The sequence below is a fragment of the Lissotriton helveticus genome, chromosome 2_1 (genome assembly GCF_964261635.1).
Source record: "Lissotriton helveticus chromosome 2_1, aLisHel1.1, whole genome shotgun sequence".
NCBI classification, from domain to species: domain Eukaryota; kingdom Metazoa; phylum Chordata; class Amphibia; order Caudata; family Salamandridae; genus Lissotriton; species Lissotriton helveticus.
Window position 1 is genome coordinate 1110806786 of NC_136059.1, and position 21540 is coordinate 1110828325.

Here is a 21540-nt window from a genome sequence, read left to right on the forward strand (position 1 = left end):
AAGCCAGTTACTCTAGAAGTAGGTCCATTGTCCCGCACTACTGATCTGTTACTTACGAAGTCATGTCCAGAAAATTTGTTAGGTATTAAAACACTGAAAGAATTAGGTGCAGTTATTTGCTGTTCCCCAGAGGGAATACGACTGTTCCTACGTGACTTCAAGGGTCACTATGTATTACGAGATTTTGATCCGAGATTGTCTAATGTTCCGCAGCATCTATGGGCGCAAGGTCCAACTGATGTTGGTTATATGCAAATCACACCCCATCGTGTGACTCTCAAACCAGGTGTAGTGTTACCACGAATCAGACAGTACAGATTGCCACCTGAGGCTGTAGCAGCCTTATCCAAAATTATTGACGAGCTCATCGCTCAAGGAGTAGTTGTAGAAACTGACTCCAATGTATGTAATTCTCCGATCATTCCAGTCATGAAACGTACTGATCCAAATGCACCCCCAGTATATCGATTAGTGATTGACCTTCGAGAACTCAACAAATGTATTATTCCCCAGTACCCAGTTGTCCCAGATATCTCTTCCCTATTGACAGCCATTGATTCTGAAGCCTCATTTTTTTCAGTCATAGACCTCAAGAACGCATTTTTTAGTGTCCCCATTCATCCAGACAGCCAGTTCCTTTTCGGATTTTGTTTAAATGGAAGGAGCTATATGTTCACACGAGCTCCTCAAGGTTTCACAGAAAGTCCTAGTATTTACAGTCAAGCACTCAAAAGACAACTAGACAATATTCACATGCCAACTGACACTGCCCTGCTCCAGTATGTCGATGATCTACTGATCACAGCCCGTTCTGAACGTGCTTGCGAGCGAGCATCCCTTACAGTCTTGTATTTCCTAGCCGAGATGGGGCACAAGGTGTCCCCTTCTAAGCTTCAATTCTGTGTCCAGCAAGTGATCTATTTAGGCCACTTGCTGTCCAAGAGGGGTAGGCAGTTGACACCTGACCGTATCCAGTTAATAGCGAGTCTTCCTCAGCCCAAGACCCAGAAGGAGGTACGTGCTTTTATCGGCCTCACTTCTTACTGCAGACAATGGATTCCTCAGTATGCATTTCTAGCTAAACCACTGATACAGTTAACGACACAGGAGGCAGCCGTATCGACTGTCCTCCCTTGGACATCTGAACATACACTTAGTTTTAATGAGTTAAAAGAAAGCTCTATGCCAAGCTCCAGTTCTAGCAACACCAAACTACAGTAAACCTTTTACACTTTTTGTCACTGAACGGGAAGGTACAGCATTATCTGTTCTCACACAAGATCAAGCAGGACAATACAAGCCCTGTGCTTATTTTTCGAGCACATTAGATCCAGTAGCCCAGGCTCTGCCTGCGTGCCTCAAGTCAGTTGCAGCCACAGCACTAGCTATCAGACAAAGTGATTCCATAGTATTAGGACATTCCTTGACAGTACAAGTTCCACACTCCGTGGAAGTTCTTTTAAACCGAACACAGACTCAGCACTTGACAATTGCACGTTTAACAGGTTATGAACTGACACTGTTCCAGCCACACATAGAAATCAGACGCTGCAACGTTCTAAATCCTGCTACACTGTTACCGTCAGTTAATTCAAATCCTGCCACACACGACTGTGTGGAAGTAGTTAACATTATGACTAAGCCAAGACAAGATCTGACAGATATTCCATTACCAGATCCCGACCTGACACTTTATGTGGATGGTTCATGTATGAGAACAAGTACAGGAGAACTAGTAGCCGCGTATGCAGTGACTACTGACACTGAAGTTATTGAAACACACCGTATTGACACCCTGTCTGCTCAAGCAGCAGAGCTAGTTGCTCTGACACAAGCCTGCATACACGCCAAGAACCTGAAAGTTAATGTTTACACAGATTCACGTTATGCATTTGGAGTCGTACACGACTTTGGAGTGCTCTGGCAGGAGAGAGGTTTCATGACTTCTCATGGAACCAAGATTCAGCATGGTCTCCTTATTCAAGCTCTGTTAGATGCCATACACCTACCGACATCTATTGCTATCATGAAATGCAAAGCACATACGAAAGTTACCGACACTATTTCTCAAGGTAATGATCTAGCAGATCGCACAGCCAAGCTTACAGCACAGACACCAGACATTCCAGTTAATAAGACACCGACATACACTCCAGATCTGACTACCTGTATGACAGTTAAGGACCCCACTCAAGATGTCATAGATATCCAGTTACATGCTACTCCCGAGGAAATCAAGAAATGGTCCGAACAAGGAGGGGTCCAGACAGATCAGGGATGGGTAACGAAGGGTAAAGCCACATGGTTTCTCCCCGACTCTATGGTTCAAGTCATTATCAATACCGCACATAGTCCAGCACATTTAGGAGAAAAAGCTATGTTAGATAGTATCCAGAACATTTGGTTCAACAAGCATTTACGAGCTGCAGCCAAGCAGAAAGTCCGTACCTGTATGATATGTTGTCAGTTTAATCCAGGTAAAAGTGTCCCGGTGGAACAAGGTGGATTCCAGCCCCCTGACCACCCTTTTGAAGTCCTCCAGATGGATTATATTCAGATGGAGCGATGTCGAGGTTTCAAGTATGTCCTTGTAGTTGTATGCGCTTTGTCCAGGTGGACAGAAGCATACCCAGTCCCAGATTACAAAGCCGCGACCACTGCCAAGCAGTTGGTTCGTGAGTTCTTCCCCCGTTATGGACTCCCTAGGGTCGTGTATTCTGATAACGGCCAGCCATTCTCATCTGAGCTCATGAAACATATTTCCCTTTTGTTAGGGTACCAGTGGAAGTTCCATTGTGTACGCCATCCAGAAGCAGCCGGTCTCGTAGAGAGACATAATCAGACCCTGAAAATCCGAATTGCAAAAGTATATAAAGAGAAAGGTGTGGACTGGCTAGTAGCTCTGCCAGTTGCCTTATTTTATATGCGCATGGTCGCACATTCCAGATCAGGTCTGTCCCCTTATGAGGTCGTATTCGGCCGCCCCCCTAACATGTGGGGTACACCTAGACCTCGAAGTATTACCGATGTTTCAAGTAATATGCTGACAGATTACCTAGCTTCCTTGATGTCTGCCCTCAACTCTTGTCGTTCACAGGTTGCTGCCGCATTTCCAGACAATACCGAGGTGGCACCGCATTAAACCGTTCCCGGATCCATGGTTCTTGTCCGGAATTTTGATCGTTCAAGTCCGCTGGAGCCTCGCTGGAAGGAACCCCGACAGGTCCTCCTGGCCACCCGTACTGCCGTCAAGCTGGAAGGCAGGAAGGGCTGGGTCCACCTGTCACATGTGAAAAGATTTTTTGGACTAAAGCCTGTTTCAAAGAACATTTCCGAGGATTCTAAAGACTGCCAAAGTACTATTCTTAAGGACTGTCCCGCAAAAGACATTGCTACGAACCCTTCCCTGTTAGAGAAAACTCCGCAGCAGGAGTATAAGCTTAAACTAAGGTCTAGTAAAATAAGTCAGCCAGTTTGATTGTCTAAGTCCTCCCCTAGGTGAAACGGTTAGACCGGTTTCTGACATGTATATAATAGACCACCATAGAGAGAGAGTTAGTGAGAACTCTAGAAGTTGCACTATTATTTTATGTTTTCTGCTATATTTTAGCATTATGATTTCCTGCACCAGTTATGCATTTTATTTGTGTTTTTCAGTTTCTCATGTAAATAAGTCTGCCAATGTTACAGTAGAGCACACGTTTAGTGATCTGCCTCCTCATGAACTCTCATATCGTCTTGCTATGCGTAATAACTCCTTTATCCGCATGTTACATTATTCACACCAGACCAGCAATGCCACAAATTGTTGGGTGTGTGGTCGACTCCCCCCTTTCCAGACACCGAAGGGAGTTCTGCCACTCTTTCCTTATCCATTTTCACATAATGGTTCGTGTGGAGCATGGTCCACGTTAACGTCATCCTTAACAGATATGTCTTTTCTGAACAGTACATGTTTCCCAGACAAGCAAGGTCTTCCCCACAGAACAGGGTTAGATCTAGAAAATGAAGTTTATAATTTGGGTAATTATTCTTCGAGTTTTATGGTCCTGAATGTTCAGTCTGATTCTACTCCAGACTTACCTGCCATGTCAGTACTACCAGTCAAAGGTGAATTATGTGTCCGAAATAATGGTTCCATACATGTAGGCCATAGTGATTGTACTACTATTATCAAGTATAGTGACAGTAGGAAATCTATTTTCAAAGCTTCACGTCATTCTTATTTTGTTTGTGGTCAGACCGCATATGTTCGTCTGCCCCTTGATTGGGATGGTACATGTTACATTGCCTTCCTACTGCCACCAGTTTTCCTAGCCCCACCTGACTATCATAGGAATTCCCACCTAGTACATACTAGACACAAGAGAAATCTCCCGATTGTCGATTATACTGAAACTGCTCTAGAACAATACATAGATATCAATAAAGGTGTCTTCCCCTACTTAGGTACTGTCGTGAATAGTAAACTGATACGTAGATTAACCAGAACACTTGAAGCAGTAGTGATTGAGACTACTTCTGCTCTAGGTAACTTAACTGAAGAACAATCCTTTATGAGAATTGTCGTGCTCCAGAATCGTCTCGTCCTTGACGTCATACTGGCCGATAGGGGCGGGGCATGTAGAGTCATCGGATCTAGTTGCTGCATTTTCATTCCTAATAACGCACCGTCTGTTTATTCAGCTATTACCAGACTCCATAAAATTGCCCATATGTTACACCAAGATCCAGGCACCTGGACATGGTCCGGTTGGTTCTGGAATATAATTTCCGCCTGGGGATGGAAAGTATTGTCATTTCTGGGTATTACAGTAGCGATCATATTCAGTTGCTGCCTCTGTTTACAATGTGGCCCTGCGATTTGCGGCATTTGTGCTACATCTTGTATTCCTAGTCCCGAGTCCCGTCCTAAATCCCGTTCCAAGAAAATTCGAGACGAGCAAATGATACTGTATGAAATGATAGATGGTATCATGAATATTGATGTTTCCTGATGGAAACGTAGTGACAAGGAGGGAATGTGGAAAAGTAAATTTTGCCATGTTCTGTGTCCCTACGTGTCCTCCATCTTATGTTATGTGTGCATGATTAAATATGCATATGTATCCCCCATGTTTGATTAAAGACGCAATTACAGTTGTGTCCATTACTAGTATGCCAGTTTCCAGTTCTCGTGAAAGCTACGAGTATTAGGCCTATGTAAAGTTACGTTGCCACGTTTCTCAGTGTGCACGTTATTTCATTGTAAAGTCCCCGTTTCTAGGCCTCAAAAGGGCCCGGACACCAGATTCAGCTCCTGTCTTCTGAGTCCTCGCTGAGGAGCGATACAGCCCCCACCTGTATCCTCGACCCTTCACTTACTTCCTGCCTCACAGTGCCCGGCTCAGCCTGGCTCTGCCTCTGAGTCTGCCAAGAGTATGTTATGATTCTAGTTATCAGTCCAGCCCTCCTTCTCTGCATTCCTAAGCTACTGAATCGCATCAATAGTTTCCGTCATTGTCTAGCCTTTACGTCTCCATGTAAGAGAAATACTGCATTTAATGGTCATTTAATATTCTTCATCACGCACTACATGTAGAGTAATGCATGCACCATTCTTAGAGTCTGTTAGCCTTTACCCCGATAACTTTTGGATTCTATCAACATGTTCTCTAAACATCAGATACTAGATACTGTTTAGGTACATGTCGCCCTGACTCTCCAGACTTCAGTCTCTGCTCCTAGCACAGAGTTCATAGCCCCCAGCTTCTCCTAGTAACACGTCATTGTCAGTTTGCGCGCACCATTAGGTTAGAGGTCCCGGCTCCTTAGGTAGCCCCCTCCATGTTTCCGCCCCATTTATGACATATTCTGTTACGTTTACATCACATGTCTATGTATACGCCCCTGTTACACCCATTTTCACCCTTATCTTTCGCGACTGCTATTGACCACACCCACTGCTCCGCCTACTGTAATTCATTGTAATGTAACTGTTTTAGTATATATATTTGTGCACTGTTATTAAATGTTACGCCGATTCTGATCCTGCCCCCGGCAGCGCTGTCCATCCTGTTCCCGTGCAGGTTGTCCTGTTCCTGTCCTTTATGCTGTATTAAACCTGCAAACTCCTACTACCTCGAATCTTGACTCTTATTTATTGAGCTATCTGTTATTGCTATGTCCAGTAAAACCTAGATCCGGTAATATTTATTTATATACCACAGTTTGTCCTGGAATGCTTGGCCATCGAGCTCCAGGAAAACTATTTTGAATTTAATGGATTGGTCTTCAAGCAAATCCTAGGCGTTAGCATAGGGGCAGCCTGTGCTCCAAATGTAGCTAACATCTTCATGGATGATTTCGAAGAACGGTTCATCTTTAACGAGGTGGCACCCTTCTCCGAGAACATTCATCATTGGAACAGATTCATTGATAATATCTTTTTTATTTGGAGGGGCCCAGATGAACAACTCGCCGAGTTTCTAATCTGGATTAATCTTTGTGATCCACATCTTAAATTTACCCGAATATAAGTAAAGAGATGACTGAATTTCTTGACATCTGGATACAGGTTGCTGATCAGGCCATTGAGGTCTCGCTGTATACTAAACCCACCGCACGCAACACACTTCTTCATTACCAAAGTTACCATCCGCGGTGTCAGAAAGATAGCATACCTTTCAGCCAGTTCCTCCGCATCCGGAGGAACTGTACCACTTATCTATGAGTACAATACGCATGCGGAGCTCCTCAAGAACAAAGTGCTCAATCGCGGCTATCCAAAGCGAGTGATCAGAGATGCCTTTAAGAGGGCTAAATACTATAACCGTGAATCACTTTTTCAAACCAAGATACCCACGGAGGAAGAAAAACTGTCTGCATCACCAGACATTCCATCGTCAACAATAAAATATTCCAAATAATCACCTCAAATTGGCATATTCTCAATTGCGGACAGAGTGCCCCTCTTCCTAGACCTGTGTTTGCGTTTCATCGCAACAAAAATGTACGTAATTCTCTGGTCAAGTCTGCCTGCAAACCAGAACGTGAGTTCATCCAGAAATCTATCGTGGGCAATACCCTGTCTTAGGGACTCACAAATGCGGCAATTGCCATGCATGTAAATTTGCCATGGTTACTGATGTTCTTCAGTGGGGTAATTAAAAATGTACCTTCAAACAAATGAACAACTGCAAGACTGCTAATGTTATCTACCGGATTCTCTGTCCCTGCAACCTAGGGTATGTAGGTGAAACTGGCAGAGAATTCAGAGTTAGATTCAGTGAGCACATGTAGGCCACCAAGAATGGATGCAATGGAGCACCCTTGGTCGAACACTGGAGCACCCACGGTCATGTGGAAGATCTCAAAAGGCTGATCTTTGAAAGAATAAAGAACAACTATGGCAACAGGGATGGCGCAAAAGGGAGGTAGTTTGGATTTACACTCTCCAAACGGTTAAACAGGTGCTCAATGACTATCTCCCTTGGGTGAATGCCCTCCTATGATTGGCACTGCCCCCCTTTTCTCCTTTCCCCTAGGAGCCTTCCCCTGTCTTATCAGATGTCATTAACCCCTCGTGATTGGTTGTCTCGTTGTAGAGTTGTCACCTTTTCCGGTCCCATTAATGCCCTATTCATGCTGTCACTGCACCTCACCTCTGGGCCTTTTCCGGCCGCTTCTATAACATCCTGGTCTACTCGTCAATTCCTGTTGCCCCTAGATATGTTCTCCCTGCTCCTCGTCAGTATTTATACATGTTCTGATCAACAGTGGCCGATGCGAGAGGTTTGATTTCAAGGCCACTGTCTCCTGCAAATTGCTCCTGATTTTGTCCCCCGCTGATTACCTCTCGAGGTATGCTTCCATCTTCATTAGTGACCCTATCCAGTCTCTAAGAGGGCTTTTAGCTTTGCCATTCGCTTATGACCCCAGATATCGTCTTAACAGTCTACTCGTGGGACCTTGGATTTCCTGCCTCCCATGCTAGTTGCTCTGTATACTTATTCCAGCAGCGGCTGACATTAAAGGTTTTTTCTTACTGGCCTCTGCCTCCTCTCATTCTTGGGCAGCTTTGTGGGTATATTTAAATTTCTTCTTCCCTTTACGGTTCTCTATTAGTGGCATGCTCCCATGAGCGGCATTTTTAGACTTTCAACATGGCGGTCTGCTTTGCCTCTCCTCTACAGCCAGGAATTAGCCGCAGCAGTCCGGACGTCGGTTTCCTCTAACGTACGCGCCTGCTCCGCCCTCAATCCAGTGAGCCATTATTTAATGGCGTCTCTCTGCCGTCTCGCTACCGGTTATGGAGGGGAAGACTCATCTCCTGACGATGCCTTGTTGACCGTCTCCATTGCGAGCCAGGGGAGCACAAGCATAGAACGCACCCCTATATCTTACGTATCTCCAGATCTAAACTATAGCCGAGTGCGGACTCCCTGCTAGCATTATTTATCTGGTGTAGGTACTTGTTTGTGAGCCGATTTCGGAGCTCTCCTCCAACCCTGTAGTTAGTATAGTGTTTATTTAACTATTGGAGAGGCGACACCCCGGGCCAGTTTTATAGACCTTACTGCATTTACTGGGTGACTCAGTCTTTGTTGGTTTTGACTGGCTTCCACATTCATAATCTTTTAGAATCACGCAGAAAGGAGTGCTTTTGAATCCCGGTATTGGGAACCTCTCTATCCTGCCCTGTTGGCGCCGTACGCTGTTCAGCCCGGCTTTGAGGCTGAATTTCCTTTTCACCTTGTAAGTATGGATGCCCTCATTAGGACTCTGTTCCATTTTGGTATCGCAACCTATGTCGGCCTCACTGGCATTTATCTTTTTAGGCTCATGCTGTGATTAGTCCTCCTTCTCCTCGATTCCGAGATATTGGCTAAATTGCCCTGCGGGTGCCGCACACTGTATCATTCATTCTCTAATGTGCATCTCTTAGCTGCACGCTTTTGTAGTTTTGTTCCACTGCTTTTAGATACTGTTACGGTCCTTAACCACCCTGGGCATTGCATTATCTGTCTTTTTAGCATCCTCTCTTTGAAGCATGGACCGGGGAAGATTCTGTTCAGCCCTTGGCCTTTAGTGGATCTTCTGGATCGTTCATTCTATCTCGAGAACGCTGTTTATCTTGGTAATTTATGTTTCCTTCTTCACCATGTTAAGCATCCTGGCTGGTTTGTCCCCCATGAAGCCACAGTTCCAAACTATCTTTCTATGTATGCCCCCTTCTAGGTGTCTGTGGAGCCTCCATGTGTGCCATTTTAGCTGTCTCTTACAACAGGAAGATATTCTTTCTCCTCTCGCAAACCAAGTAGGTTTCTCAATGTATATAGGTATATATGATTTTAATTTGAATCTTCTTGCACTTTTGCTAAAGCTGTGCACTGTGGGTTATTAGAAACTTAGCCACTGCTGATTTTCTCTACCTTGGTGATGGTACTTGTATTTTCTAAAATCACCTGCTCAAGAATTGGTTTAATGTAGTGATGTATGTTAGTTTAGTTTTATGTATTTGCTTTCAAGCTCCTCCTGGGTTGTTGTTCTTTATATAATGTCCTATAGCATTTATATCTGCCTTTGTTGTTCCCGCAGATTTTCATTTTGTGAGCTGCTACACCATATATCAGATGGTCACCTCATTGAATTCAGATGACCCCCAAAAAATCCTCAAAAATGTTCTCGCCCTGAAGAAGGTACTTTGTATATGTTTGTGTGTTCCGAAACGCGCATAGGCGTTTCTTGTCTAGTCTTCCTTGTATTGTCATTTTATTGTATTATGTGTTTTTCTTGCGTTCCTTATTTAATTTTGTTTGGTTTTCAACATGAGCCTCTGCCTGTTTATTGACAGCACCCTTTTGAGACAAGAAAGTAACTTTTAAATGTCTATATATGTGATTATCTTATCTTTTTGATACCAATAAAATATGAATTAATACAATGCTGTGATGTTTTAAAATGTGCGAGACAACTATCTATATGGTTTGGATGAATCACCCATAATACTATTTCCTTAGGAGGAGAATTCTGTTGCTTAACTTGTGTTTTTCCCCGCTCTCTTCCTCCCCATTGACATTTCAGGGACCCTCTGTTGTTTAATGGTAAGGGTTGGGGTCTGTCTTAGACACTGGTGTCTTCTTAAAAAACAGCAAGATCAAATATGTCCCACAGACATGAACACAGATATGTCATATAAGTTTAAACTAGCAGCATATCATACAAACACAAAGCAATATGAATAACCTAAACATACATTATGTCAGCTATCATCGGAATAATACACTTAGACCCTAAAGTTTGATATGTCAAGAAAATAATTTGAACAATTTATTACACATATAAAGTTAAAAAACAGTTTGCTCATAAAATGTATAAAAACATAATCAGTCAATACAAAAAATGTTTTTTTAAGAAAACAAGTCGACGCGGCGTTTCGGTGATTTCAATTGATGTTCACCTTCTTCAGGACAGTTTTCTCTCCATGTACGTAGAGTTGCTACAATGCTCGAGGGTCAGATTCTTTTAATTTTTAGAGAGATCCCTCCAGATGTGTGACAATTTTTAAAGATATCAGAATATAAAAGCCTCGGTTGGAGCTACCATATTTATTTTTTATCAAGGTACACTGGGCATAAGCTTTTCAAAGGGCCCGCTACGGTCTCCTTGTCAGTCGCATTTGGATGTTGCCAGAGTACCGAGATGCCGTCATGGGCAATCTTCACAAAGTTGTATTACTGGTCCTGTGATTTGGCTGACCAATCAGTACAGGTAAAAGTATATATATATATCCCTTTCCTTAAAAGACCTTGAGTAAACTTTACGGCCTCCCTGCATCCAACCAGCGTTCCGGAACTTTAAACTTTTATGACATATCTGTGTTCATGTCTGTGGGACATATTTGATCTTGCTGTTGTGCTTACCCAGTCCCTATTGTGAATAGTAGGGTACCTACCTCTTTGTATAAACCGTCTTCTTAAAAAAGCCAGTTTGTGCCAGGTGTATGAGATTTAACAAACATTTGTACAAATTTGTTTACCAATACTTTTATATATATTTTGCACAGTATTTATTAGGCAAATTATCCTCTAATTCTTTGGTAACAAAGGATCTTTGTCCTCGTAGTGGATCACTACAATGGTAGAGTCAGCCACCAAACATTGAACTTGCCCAGTTTGTTAAAAAAAAAAGCTGGAACAGACTTTTCACATTGATAAGGTTATGACAACAATGTTTATAAAAGAAAGCTGAATAACCTATTTAGCAGTACTACTTTGGTAATGTCAAAAGCTGAAATGGAGCGGTTTAATTCATGTCTGTCTCCTAGGTGACGGCAAGGTTAATATTACTGCTGTACCTTTCACAGATAAGGAGATAGAGAGTATGCAGGGAACAGAGTGTACCATTACAGGAGTTTAAGGTCTCTGATATAGCTTTGGCTTTTGTAATTATGAACCCATTATACTTAACAGCCACAATGATAACCCTAGTTTGAATTTTAAATGAGAAACCAAAACCTTCTCAGCTTTATTCAAATACAAAAGGTTTTAACCTTCAGTTCAATAACCTATGTTCCTGCCCTTCTGCTGAGAGGATGTTTTACTCTTGTTTCAGATCACTGAGTTTTATTTTGCGGGCCCATCATATAATGTGCATTGTTTCTAAACATTTAATCACACTCTCACAAGACTCAAAAAAAGAAAAATACTATCTTAACTTCCATTGCAATTAGACCTAAGGGGTATACAATTTAATGTGACCTTAAATGAGTTCTACAAATTCTGAGGATGAAAAGAAAGATCCCTGATTCTATGCAATTATTATGTCAATGGACAAGAAGAAGCAGCGCTTTTGTATCATTCAGAAGTACTATATTCATCATCCATATCTCTGGTTCTGTTTGAGCTTAGTTGAGGATGCATTAAGATACATACATGGCCTGATAGAACCAGCAGTTCTGTATGTGATTCTTCCATATAGGGTGGGTGACTAGCATCAATAAGGAGAATATACATCCTAGGTTAGCTCTGGTGTAAAAATGAAAACATTTCTGGGGAGCATGCCTGCATGATGAACCCTCTACACATCTTTCCAGTCATAGAGGACACAGAGCCTTTCCATTAGACTAAGCGACTTTGAAGGGCAAAACTTACACTCTGAGTGTCTATTGAGAACCACATCAAATGGTAGCAAGTCACATCCAAAGACTACAGTAACATCAAGAGTTGTGCTTCCCATCTTCTAACTCGGATCACAGCAGGCATTGAGGGCATAATCATTTGGTGCAGAGATTAATATTGTTATTATGTACAGGGACTGTGTGCCCATCCAATTTAACATTCTCTCAAAATGTATTGCTCTTATTCACGGTATCCATGCCCTAAGGAATTCTGTACATTTATTTGCTCTTTCCTCTGCTCCTTTCGGAAGCCTAAATATATGCAAATTCTCTCTTCATTTGCAGTCCAACAGATCCTAAATTTCTCTTTAGAGATGTAGGTGTCCAAAAGTACAAAGATTTCTTTTGAAAGAAGTGGCTACAAATTGTGCACTGACTTTTTGAGAACGGAAGTTTATTGTGTGAACTGACTTATGGACCACTGCCTACTTCAGCCGACGATGCCAAGCACATGCCCTAAGGAGAAGGATCTTCTTCCCCTTTACGCATCAAAAACCACCTCCTTTTAAGAGGCATTAACTGCTCAATGATTTGCAACCGGAATTACAGTTGCAAACCGTTGACACATATCCTACCGAATCGCACCCCTTTCATGCCTTTTCCACACCTCTTCCAAAATTGCGATTTGATGCGTCTCAAAACCCAAGTTGGAAAATGTTTTCTGGGAGGTAAAATGGGTTTTGTGCATTATAAGTAAGGATTTTGCAGTCGCACACCTAGTGATTTTGCGAATTGCAGGGTTTGAGGTAGCCAAATCCTTTAGTACATATGGCCCATAATGTTTCACCTAGTTGCATCCATTATTTTTCTCTGTTTTATTTCAGAATCTTCCAACTGGATAATCCCAAGTTCTGGTTCCGAGACTCTCTCAGCAAGTTCTTTGATGTGTTGTTTGAAATCCCACTATATCAGCTTTGGGGCACTTAAGGGTTGTCATGGAACCCTTCTTTCTTTGCTCTGTCATGATGTAAACAGACGGCAAATAGATAACAAGGAGAGTGTTGCTTTGGTATTATGGTGTGTGCTTTGCATCTTCACTACAGAGGACTCGCTGTGGTCGGGACTAATGCCACCACACTTTAGTGCAGTAACATCACTGCTCAAGAAGCACCTCTGTGTAGTTGTAGTGGAAAGGTCTCTCTGGATTGCTTGGTGCAGAAGTTTCAGTAAGCAAGGGAGATAGAACCCATAACAGAATTATGTGTATTAACCGCCTGTCATGACACCTTTAATGTCTGGATTAACAAAACTCCGGGACATACACGATGTTAATGCTTCTCCTTCTTACAGCCATCCTTCCACAAGTCTTGGTTCAAGTTCCCAACACCCACCAGTCTCCCCACCCACTTCAGCATTACATCTTTCCAAAAAGTAGATTAGCTCTATGTAGGGAGCATTTTTTGTGGCCAAGTATCCTCTTCTGAATTACAGAACCTCACCCTTTGTTGCTCACTGTTAAGCATGTAAGCATCAGGGTTTGATTTGTATATGTGTCACCATGTTTGGAGCAGAGTACCGGCTTAGGTACCAAAGGCTTTCTTAATACCTGGAAAAGTTTGATGGTGATTTTGATTCTCACATCTCTTATGAAGGATGGAGTCGGGCCACGGAGCACAGCAGCATATCACTATTCTCCGGCTCAAGCCAAGCCGCCCTGATTTTATCTCGGTAGCAAGTATATTTTAAAGAGGAAGTTCCAAACAACACAATGTGGAATTTTATAAACAATGATTTGCTCACAATACAACATTCCAGACCCATGCAGTCATTTTAATTGTTCGAGTGTATCTCCTGCCACTTTTTTCAGCTTCAACATCTACAGTTAAACACCTAGTACCCACCATCTTTTCCCTCAGTGCTATTCTCTGACATATTTCAAGCAGAAATTAGACATGTTACTTTATTACTGAATGTGAATGTATTAAAAAGATTGAATCACATAAAGTATCATGTAACAAGAGCCTAATAGGGCTGGTAGGTCCTTTTATCGTGCTAGCCTTACTCTAGTGATATACAAAGAGCTTGGACCCTCAATTGATTTGAAATACAACAGAGTGCTGTAGTAAAATGATTTAAAATTATTATAGGCTTCATTTAACTTGCTCATCAACTGAGGATGTGTGGTGAGTAAGACCTCGCTTGCTTCAACCAAATAATATCCATATCCAAAACGTGCTGTTCTTCTGTTGGACACACTGGAGGCAGCCCTCATCAAAAATCACAAAGCTTCCTTCCAATGTTGCAGTTAGTAAGTAAGTAAGTAAAATGTTTATTTGTATATGATTAATTAAAATCTTTACAAAATTGAAAAACGTCCGTAGTTGTTGTTATTTAAACATAACAAAAAATAGGATGCATAAAATTACAGTGTTGTTAACAGTTTTGTGGTTACCATCAAAGGATTTAAAAAAGTTCATCTAGCATGGTTAAGTCTCTTTCTTATTAGGTCAAAGAATTTCACAACTTGACAGTTCAATTTAGTGTCGCTAGTAGAAAAGCACAATATGGCTGCCTGTCTGCAGGTCCGAACGGCATGAACATTAAAAAAAGGACGTAAGAGATTGAACCTCAAGTCCATTACGCTATGGCAGATGCAAATCACATGGATTATATCCTCCTTGCCGGTTTTACACATGCAACACTGTTGTGAGGGGTTATTTCTCTCCCAAGGTGGAAGATGTGGAAGTATGGGAATTACCCCGAGTCGTAATTTTAGGAATTTTTCTTTAACGTTTATTTTCATGCCGATGCTGAAGTATGCTTGTGGCCGCAGTTTTTCATAGGCACCCACCGTTAGCCATCCATGTGCTCTATTTGCTAGGTCTTTCTTGTCTTCTATCGCTGAGATGATGCTAGCTGATTTTTTAGCTACTTTTTTAAAAGACAAGAAATCGATTGATGTTTCCCAGGTATCAATCAGGCCTAGAACTTTAAGAGATTCATATAAGTAGGCTCTCTGCACGAGATTGCGGTGCCGAAGTAGTTCTTCCCATAAGTTTGCACATAAAGATCCAGCCTCTGCATTGCGAATTTTATGCCAATTTGTTGCGTATATGCTCCGCCTCTCTAGAGTTTGTTTCAGGATACCGAATTCTAATCGAATCTGAGCCGGGGAAACATATTTGGGAAGATTGAAAATAGCCCTGTATGAATTGGCAATGAGTATGTCCAGTAACGCCGCATCCTTACCGTGGTGTGATTCACTCCCGTAAGTGAGAGTCGGTTTTAATTTGGCACTCAATAGTTCGAGAAGAGGTTTAAGTGTTAAGTAAGGTAGTTTGGCCTTCAATGCTTTTAGAGCCAGATAAGTCATTGTAGCCTTCCCTCTCAAAGATTTAAACTGCGCCCTCGAGGTGTTATTTGAGTCCAGAATTACTCCCAGGTACTTATATGTGATAACCTGGTCGAGCTTTTCGCCATTCAAGTACCAGCAAGGGTTCTTTTTTTTCTTAAAATTCACAGCCATCACCTTTGATTTATTGAAGTTTATTTGTAATGCATTTTTTACTGAAAAGGCATTGGTTGTGTTCAAAAGACGTTGGAGGCCCATTGGAGTCCGACTTATCAACAACAGGTCATCCGCATATAACAGGTTTGAGAGGATGATTTTCCCTAGTTTCGGTGCATGGTTGGAGCATTTGTCTAGTTGCCCAGGTAGATCGGCTAAAAAAAGATTGAATAGGATCGGTGCAAGTAGACATCCCTGTTTCAATCATTTTGTTGTCGTTATGGGTTTTGAAAGGTGTGTTCCAGCCCCAAGTTTGATTTTGATCCAGGTGTTTGAGTGGAGCAGTATTAGGACGTCTAATAGGTGTTTCGGTATTCCCAATTTGTCCAGTTTCATCCAAAGTTTGTTTCGGTCCACGTGGTCGAATGCAGCGGTATAGTCAATAAATGAAAAGAATAGAGATGACTTAGTTTCTTTTGCTGCTTCCATCAGCAGTGATAGTGCCATTAGATTGGTTGTGGTCCCTTGGCCTTTACAGAAACCCGTTTGGTTGATTGGCATGATGGAATTCTCAGTTGCCCATGATGTTAGCTCCTCCAGAATAAGGCCAGCAAAGTATTTTGCCTCCACATCTAGGAGAGCAATAAGGCGGTAGTTGTTTGGAAGCCTCTTGCTACCTTGTTTGTGTATCGGGCTGATGATTGAACCGTGCCAGGACTCAGGAAGGGTCTGTGTGAGTCTGATACTGTTAAACACTGGTGCTAAAGATGTGCTCCAAAATTCGGCATCTGATTTGTAGAGCATAGGTGGTAAGCCGTTCGGCCCAGGAGCACCGGTTGGTCGCCCCCTTGATATTTGTCGTTGGATGTCTGATGGGCGAATTGGCTTAGGCCCTAGCTCAAGTGCTTCTGTTAAGTTTTTATCCATTTTTGGTTTATCAATTTTTGGTTTATTCGTGGCAGTGTGTTCCCCCATCTCAGGGGGGTTTGTAGGGGTGTAGTAGTTAGGGTTTACTTGTTTGTTAAGCTTTGTAGTTGTTAAGGAAGGTTTATTTGTAGTAGTTTTGACTACGGTCCCATCGTTGTTGAAGTGCGCCAGTAGGTATTTTGACCATACTTCTTCAGTTATGTGCGAGTTCTGACCAGGGAGGTTAGGATTATGTATTCTTTTAACCATTTGCCAGAATCTGGAGCTGTTCTTCTGCTTCCCCTCGTGCACTAGTTTCACCCATAGTTCTTCGTTCCTTCGCTGCTGGTTGCCCCATTTTATCCGTTTCAATTTTGTTTTGGCTTCCCGTAAGGCAGTTTGCAAGCTATGATTTGTAGGATCCTTTCGCAACTGTCTCAGTGATTGATTTACTAGTCTTTTTTGTAGTTTCATTTCTGGACATGAGTGAATCCCACGAAGGGGCAACTGTTGATGATGTGACTTGGTGGGAACCTTTTTTACCATTTGCTCCCTAATGGTTTTGATGAAGATGTCCCAGACGTCCGATCCCTTGGATGCATAGCTGGTGGCTTGGGAGAAGAGGTTTTTCGCCATGGAGCTAATTGAATTGATGTTCTCGGCGGTGCAGCGAAGCCGCCTTAAATTTGGGGCAATATCTGTGTCGAGGCCTATGAAGATTTCGGTTCCTAGGTGAGAAGAGGTATTTATAATGGCCTCTTGTGGCAAGTTATCACTGAGGTCGGTCGTACCTATTCTAAAGGACTTTACCCGACAAAGCATGTTTAGGGATGTAAACGTGTAGTCGAGATGGGAGGATTGATTATTCGTGTGAAAGGTGGCGACTGGTGGATCATCACCAGGGTAGCGGCCGTTCAGGGCCCTTAAGTTGAGTTGTTCCAAATGTTGAAGTAAGAGTTTTGAATGCTTCGTTGAATTCTTGTTTTTTGTAAGGCCTTGTGTCGGTACGCCCCATGCGACGTTCAGGTCCCGGGTGAGGTCGCTAGGTTGCTCTTTATTAACCGCATGCGTGCGGGCGGAATTCCGCCCGTACGCTGATGTTTTCTAAAGCGCATGTTACGTGACGAGCTGGGCGCGTCATCAGCGTGCGAGGAGGCTACGCCATGACGAGCCCAGCTCGTCATCAGCGTAGAAGGGGTTAATTAGAAGCATATTGAAATCCCCTGTCAAGATGAATGAGTCAGACACGCTTTCCTCCATTGTTTTTTTCATCAGTTTGGCTAGGTCTTTCGCACCTTTTTGTTGATCTTTGGGATGGATGTATGTGTTAATTATAGTTACAGCTTGGGGCTGCTTCTTTAGGCAAAGTGGGATCTTTACCACCTGAATGACACTTGGGGGAGGAATATGAAGATCCAATGCCTCGATTTCGCCTATTGTTGATATTGATGCAAAAAGCATCAGACCGCCTGATCTTCGGCCAAAGGTTGAGTTTTTTTTTTTTGCTGGAATACAGCAGGACGTGAACCCTTGGAGCTCGAATACTTTTTCTTCCCAAGTCTCTTGGAGCAGGATAAGATCAAATGTAGTCAAATATTCTAGAAACTCAGGGTCATTTCTTTTGGGCGCCAAACCGTTGATGTTCCAAGAGCAAATTCTAATGTCCATATTTCCCTCTGATGGGTTGGTGAGCACTTTCCCTTTCTGTCAGTTGTTGATAGTGGAACTTGTGAATGTGCGTTGAATTAAGTTCCAATTGTGACCAGTTTTGCGTGGTGAACAGCTGCTGAACTTTTGATTTTGTTCAGAATTGGGATTTTCTAGGTCTCGGGGGCACGGCCCAGGCGAGCTGCTTCTCGCTCCTTTTAATATTGAGGTAGTGCTTTTTTGTACTGGGGGTCTGTCTAAAGGGAGAAAAGGAGTAGGATAGCGAGGTCTTTAATGTTGCAGTTGTGTGCCAGCACCGCACAGAAAGATACATGCAGGAAATGTAGTCAACAGATGCTAGCCATTCTAGGTTCAAGGCAACAGTACTCATCCTTTAACCTCATCCTGACATCATTGGTTGAGCCAGAATCCGTCTTTCCAGGTGCACAGCCCTTGTCAGTTCTGTGTGATATGTAGAGGGAAATGATGCCTCATCAAGCATGTTTTTGCAGCTCAAGAATGTTTAGTCCAATAGCTCTGCTCAGCTTAATAACTACACACTGTCCCTTCAGTAAAGTCCTGATTTAAGTAAGCTTGAATCCTTGCTAAAACAAAAGTTCTTCAAATAGTGTCCTGATTCTGTTCACCTGCAGTCTGCAAAGAGGTGTACCCACAGCCATCACATTCCCTTCCACAACTTCTAGGACATATGACTGCATTGCAACTGCCTAGAAACCCAGTCAAACCTCTCCCATATACATTGTCTTAACACAAATTCCTAGTACGTAAAAAGGGCAGAGGACGTTTCTTTCCCACATTACATTGCCCTATCATCATTTAACCATTTTTCTCTAAAATTCCCATTTCTAACTTACATTCTAAAATCATTGTTTTTGATACTAGATGTCTTCAAATTGGCACAGGCTTGAAAACAAGGTCTAGATATGCTCCCTTGATGACCCCCCACCCCCAATAAACAATAGCCCATGTGCATCAAGGTGCAGACGTTCTGGAGGCCTCTCTCCAATAGTGTCCTTAAATCTGGTAAATATGATGCGCCAACTCTAACGTAGCACAATTATACATCCCACAGTTATCCCATCAGAGTAAAATGGACAGTGTACCTGAAAATTAAGACTATATCGCCCGCATAAATCAATATAGTTAGTGCAAAAATGACAAGCAACAGTGTTTTTCACAGCGTAGAGAGACATCTTATAACAAAATTCATGGTGCAGTAAGATTACTTAATATAATTCAACTACTTATATATTTGAAGGTAACACACACTTAAACCTCATTAAAATTGAGAGAAAATGGATTTAACAAATCTAACTACAATTATTTTCAACCCCCAATGTAATAACTGCTCCCAAGAGAGGGCTCCTTTCAAAACAAAAACCACGATACACAGAGGAATTCCAAAACCATGCCTAGAAGGTCAAGGACAATTAAGTAGAAACCTTTCAGGGGATGAGACACACCTCTTCTTCGCCTATTGTGTTACTCTTTAAGTTGAAGAAATTGTATACATAATTTGACACTTCTTGATAAGTACACTCAAAGTTAGTCAGTCATACCCGTAACATCTCCTACCCATCATATATTTATAAGACTGAGAAAAACAGGTCTGTGATTATTACACTCCTTTGAGAATTGTCTTTATGCATGAATGACAAATTTGGAAAAGGACTATGTTCTGAGCTTTTGTTTGCCAGCTCTAATACTAAACTTTGGTTGCCAGCATCAACATTTTTCAAATACACTTCTACAAGTTGTGCTTGATTGTGGCGTGAACAGTCTATAATAAATGAGTAGATAGATAGGATGGATGTGCAGGAGATCGAGTTCCCTTTGTGTTAACATACAATGCATCTTCTACCGCACAATAATAGCTAATATGCACAAGAGCTGTTTTTTTCCAAAACGGAGCATTCATTTAAACCACCAACCACAGGTGCAGAAACACGTGTTATTAACTAACCCACAAAATAATAAGCATGAGTACTTACTTTGGATACACAGGTTCGTAAAGATATTTGTCTTCTCCAACTGGCAGGATCTCGAAAAATAGGATGTATCCATTTTCAGTCTGAAATGGAAAAAGGTTTCGAGTTAAAAAACAAAATGCAAACAATGTAGCAATCAGATACCAGCACCTACATACAACTTCCTAACTTATATAGTTAAATAATTCTCAAACTTCAGTAAGAGAAACCAAGCATGTACCATGTGAGCAGCACTAGTGCATGCTTCCCTCTAACCCAATACAGGTAGAGCCTCGGCAGAAAGCATCTCTCTCTCTCTCACACATATACACACACAAACCAGTACGAGGTTCTCGAACACAAAAGGACTAAATGGGACAGTTGTTTTAGCACATTTGGCAGAGAACGGATGCCCCCTGTCCTAACATGGATGAAGTGTAAAACTACAAAATATATCCACATGCAAGGAAGTCTACAGGAAGACAGGCAATGAAGAGCAAGGCAAGGAGACCCAGGGGCACACACGGGGCAAGGAGACCCAGGGGCACACACGGGGCAAGGAGACGCAGGGGCACAGAGGTCAAGGAGACGCAGGGGCACAGAGGTCAAGGAGACGCAGGGGCACAGAGGTCAAGGAGACGCAGGGGCACACACGGGGCAAGGAGAAGCGGGGGCACAGGGGGCAAGGAGACGCAGGGGCACAGGGGGCAAGGAGACGCAGGGCACAGAGGTCAAGGAGACGCAGGGGCACAGAGGTCAAGGAGAAGCAGGGGCACACACGGGGCAAGGAGAAGCAGGGGCACATGGGGCAAGGAGACGCAGGGGCACATGGGGCAAGGAGAGGCAGGGGCACAGGGGGCAAGGAGACGCAGGGGCACAGGGGGCAAGGAGACGCAGGGGCACAGAGGTCAAGGAGACGCAGGGGCACAGAGGTCAAGGAGATGCAGGGGCACAGGGGGCAAGGAGACGCAGGGGCACAGAGGTCAAGGAGATGCAGGGGCACAGAGGTCAAGGAGAAGCAGGGGCACAGAGGTCAAGGAGACGCAGGGGCACAGGGGGCAAGGAGACGCAGGGGCACAGAGGTCAAGGAGACGCAGGGGCACAGGGGGCAAGGAGAAGCAGGGGCACAGGGGGCAAGGAGACGCAGTGGCACAGGGGGCAAGGAGACGCAGTGGCACAGGGGGCAAGGAGACGCAGGGGCACAGAGGTCAAGGAGACGCAGGGGCACAGAGGTCAAGGAGACGCAGGGGCACAGAGGTCAAGGAGACGCAGGGGCACAGAGGTCAAGGAGACGCAGGGGCACAGGGGGCAAGGAGACGCAGGGGCACAGAGGTCAAGGAGACGCAGGGGCACAGGGGGCAAGGAGACGCAGGGGCACAGGGGGCAAGGAG

At 43.3% G+C, this 21540-nt stretch overlaps 1 protein-coding gene across 2 annotated transcripts in view; it reads right to left on the bottom strand.

Moving 5' to 3' along the window:
• The window catches only part of RIC1 (RIC1 partner of RAB6A GEF complex), an 882831-nt gene that overhangs the window by 597137 nt on the left and 264154 nt on the right, over nt 1-21540 (bottom strand). For both annotated transcript variants that reach the window (XM_078675923.1, XM_078675922.1), the window contains exon 3: nt 20174-20253. In XM_078675923.1, coding sequence (XP_078532049.1) covers nt 20174-20253 — 80 coding nt within the window. The remainder of the gene's footprint in view (nt 1-20173; nt 20254-21540) is intronic.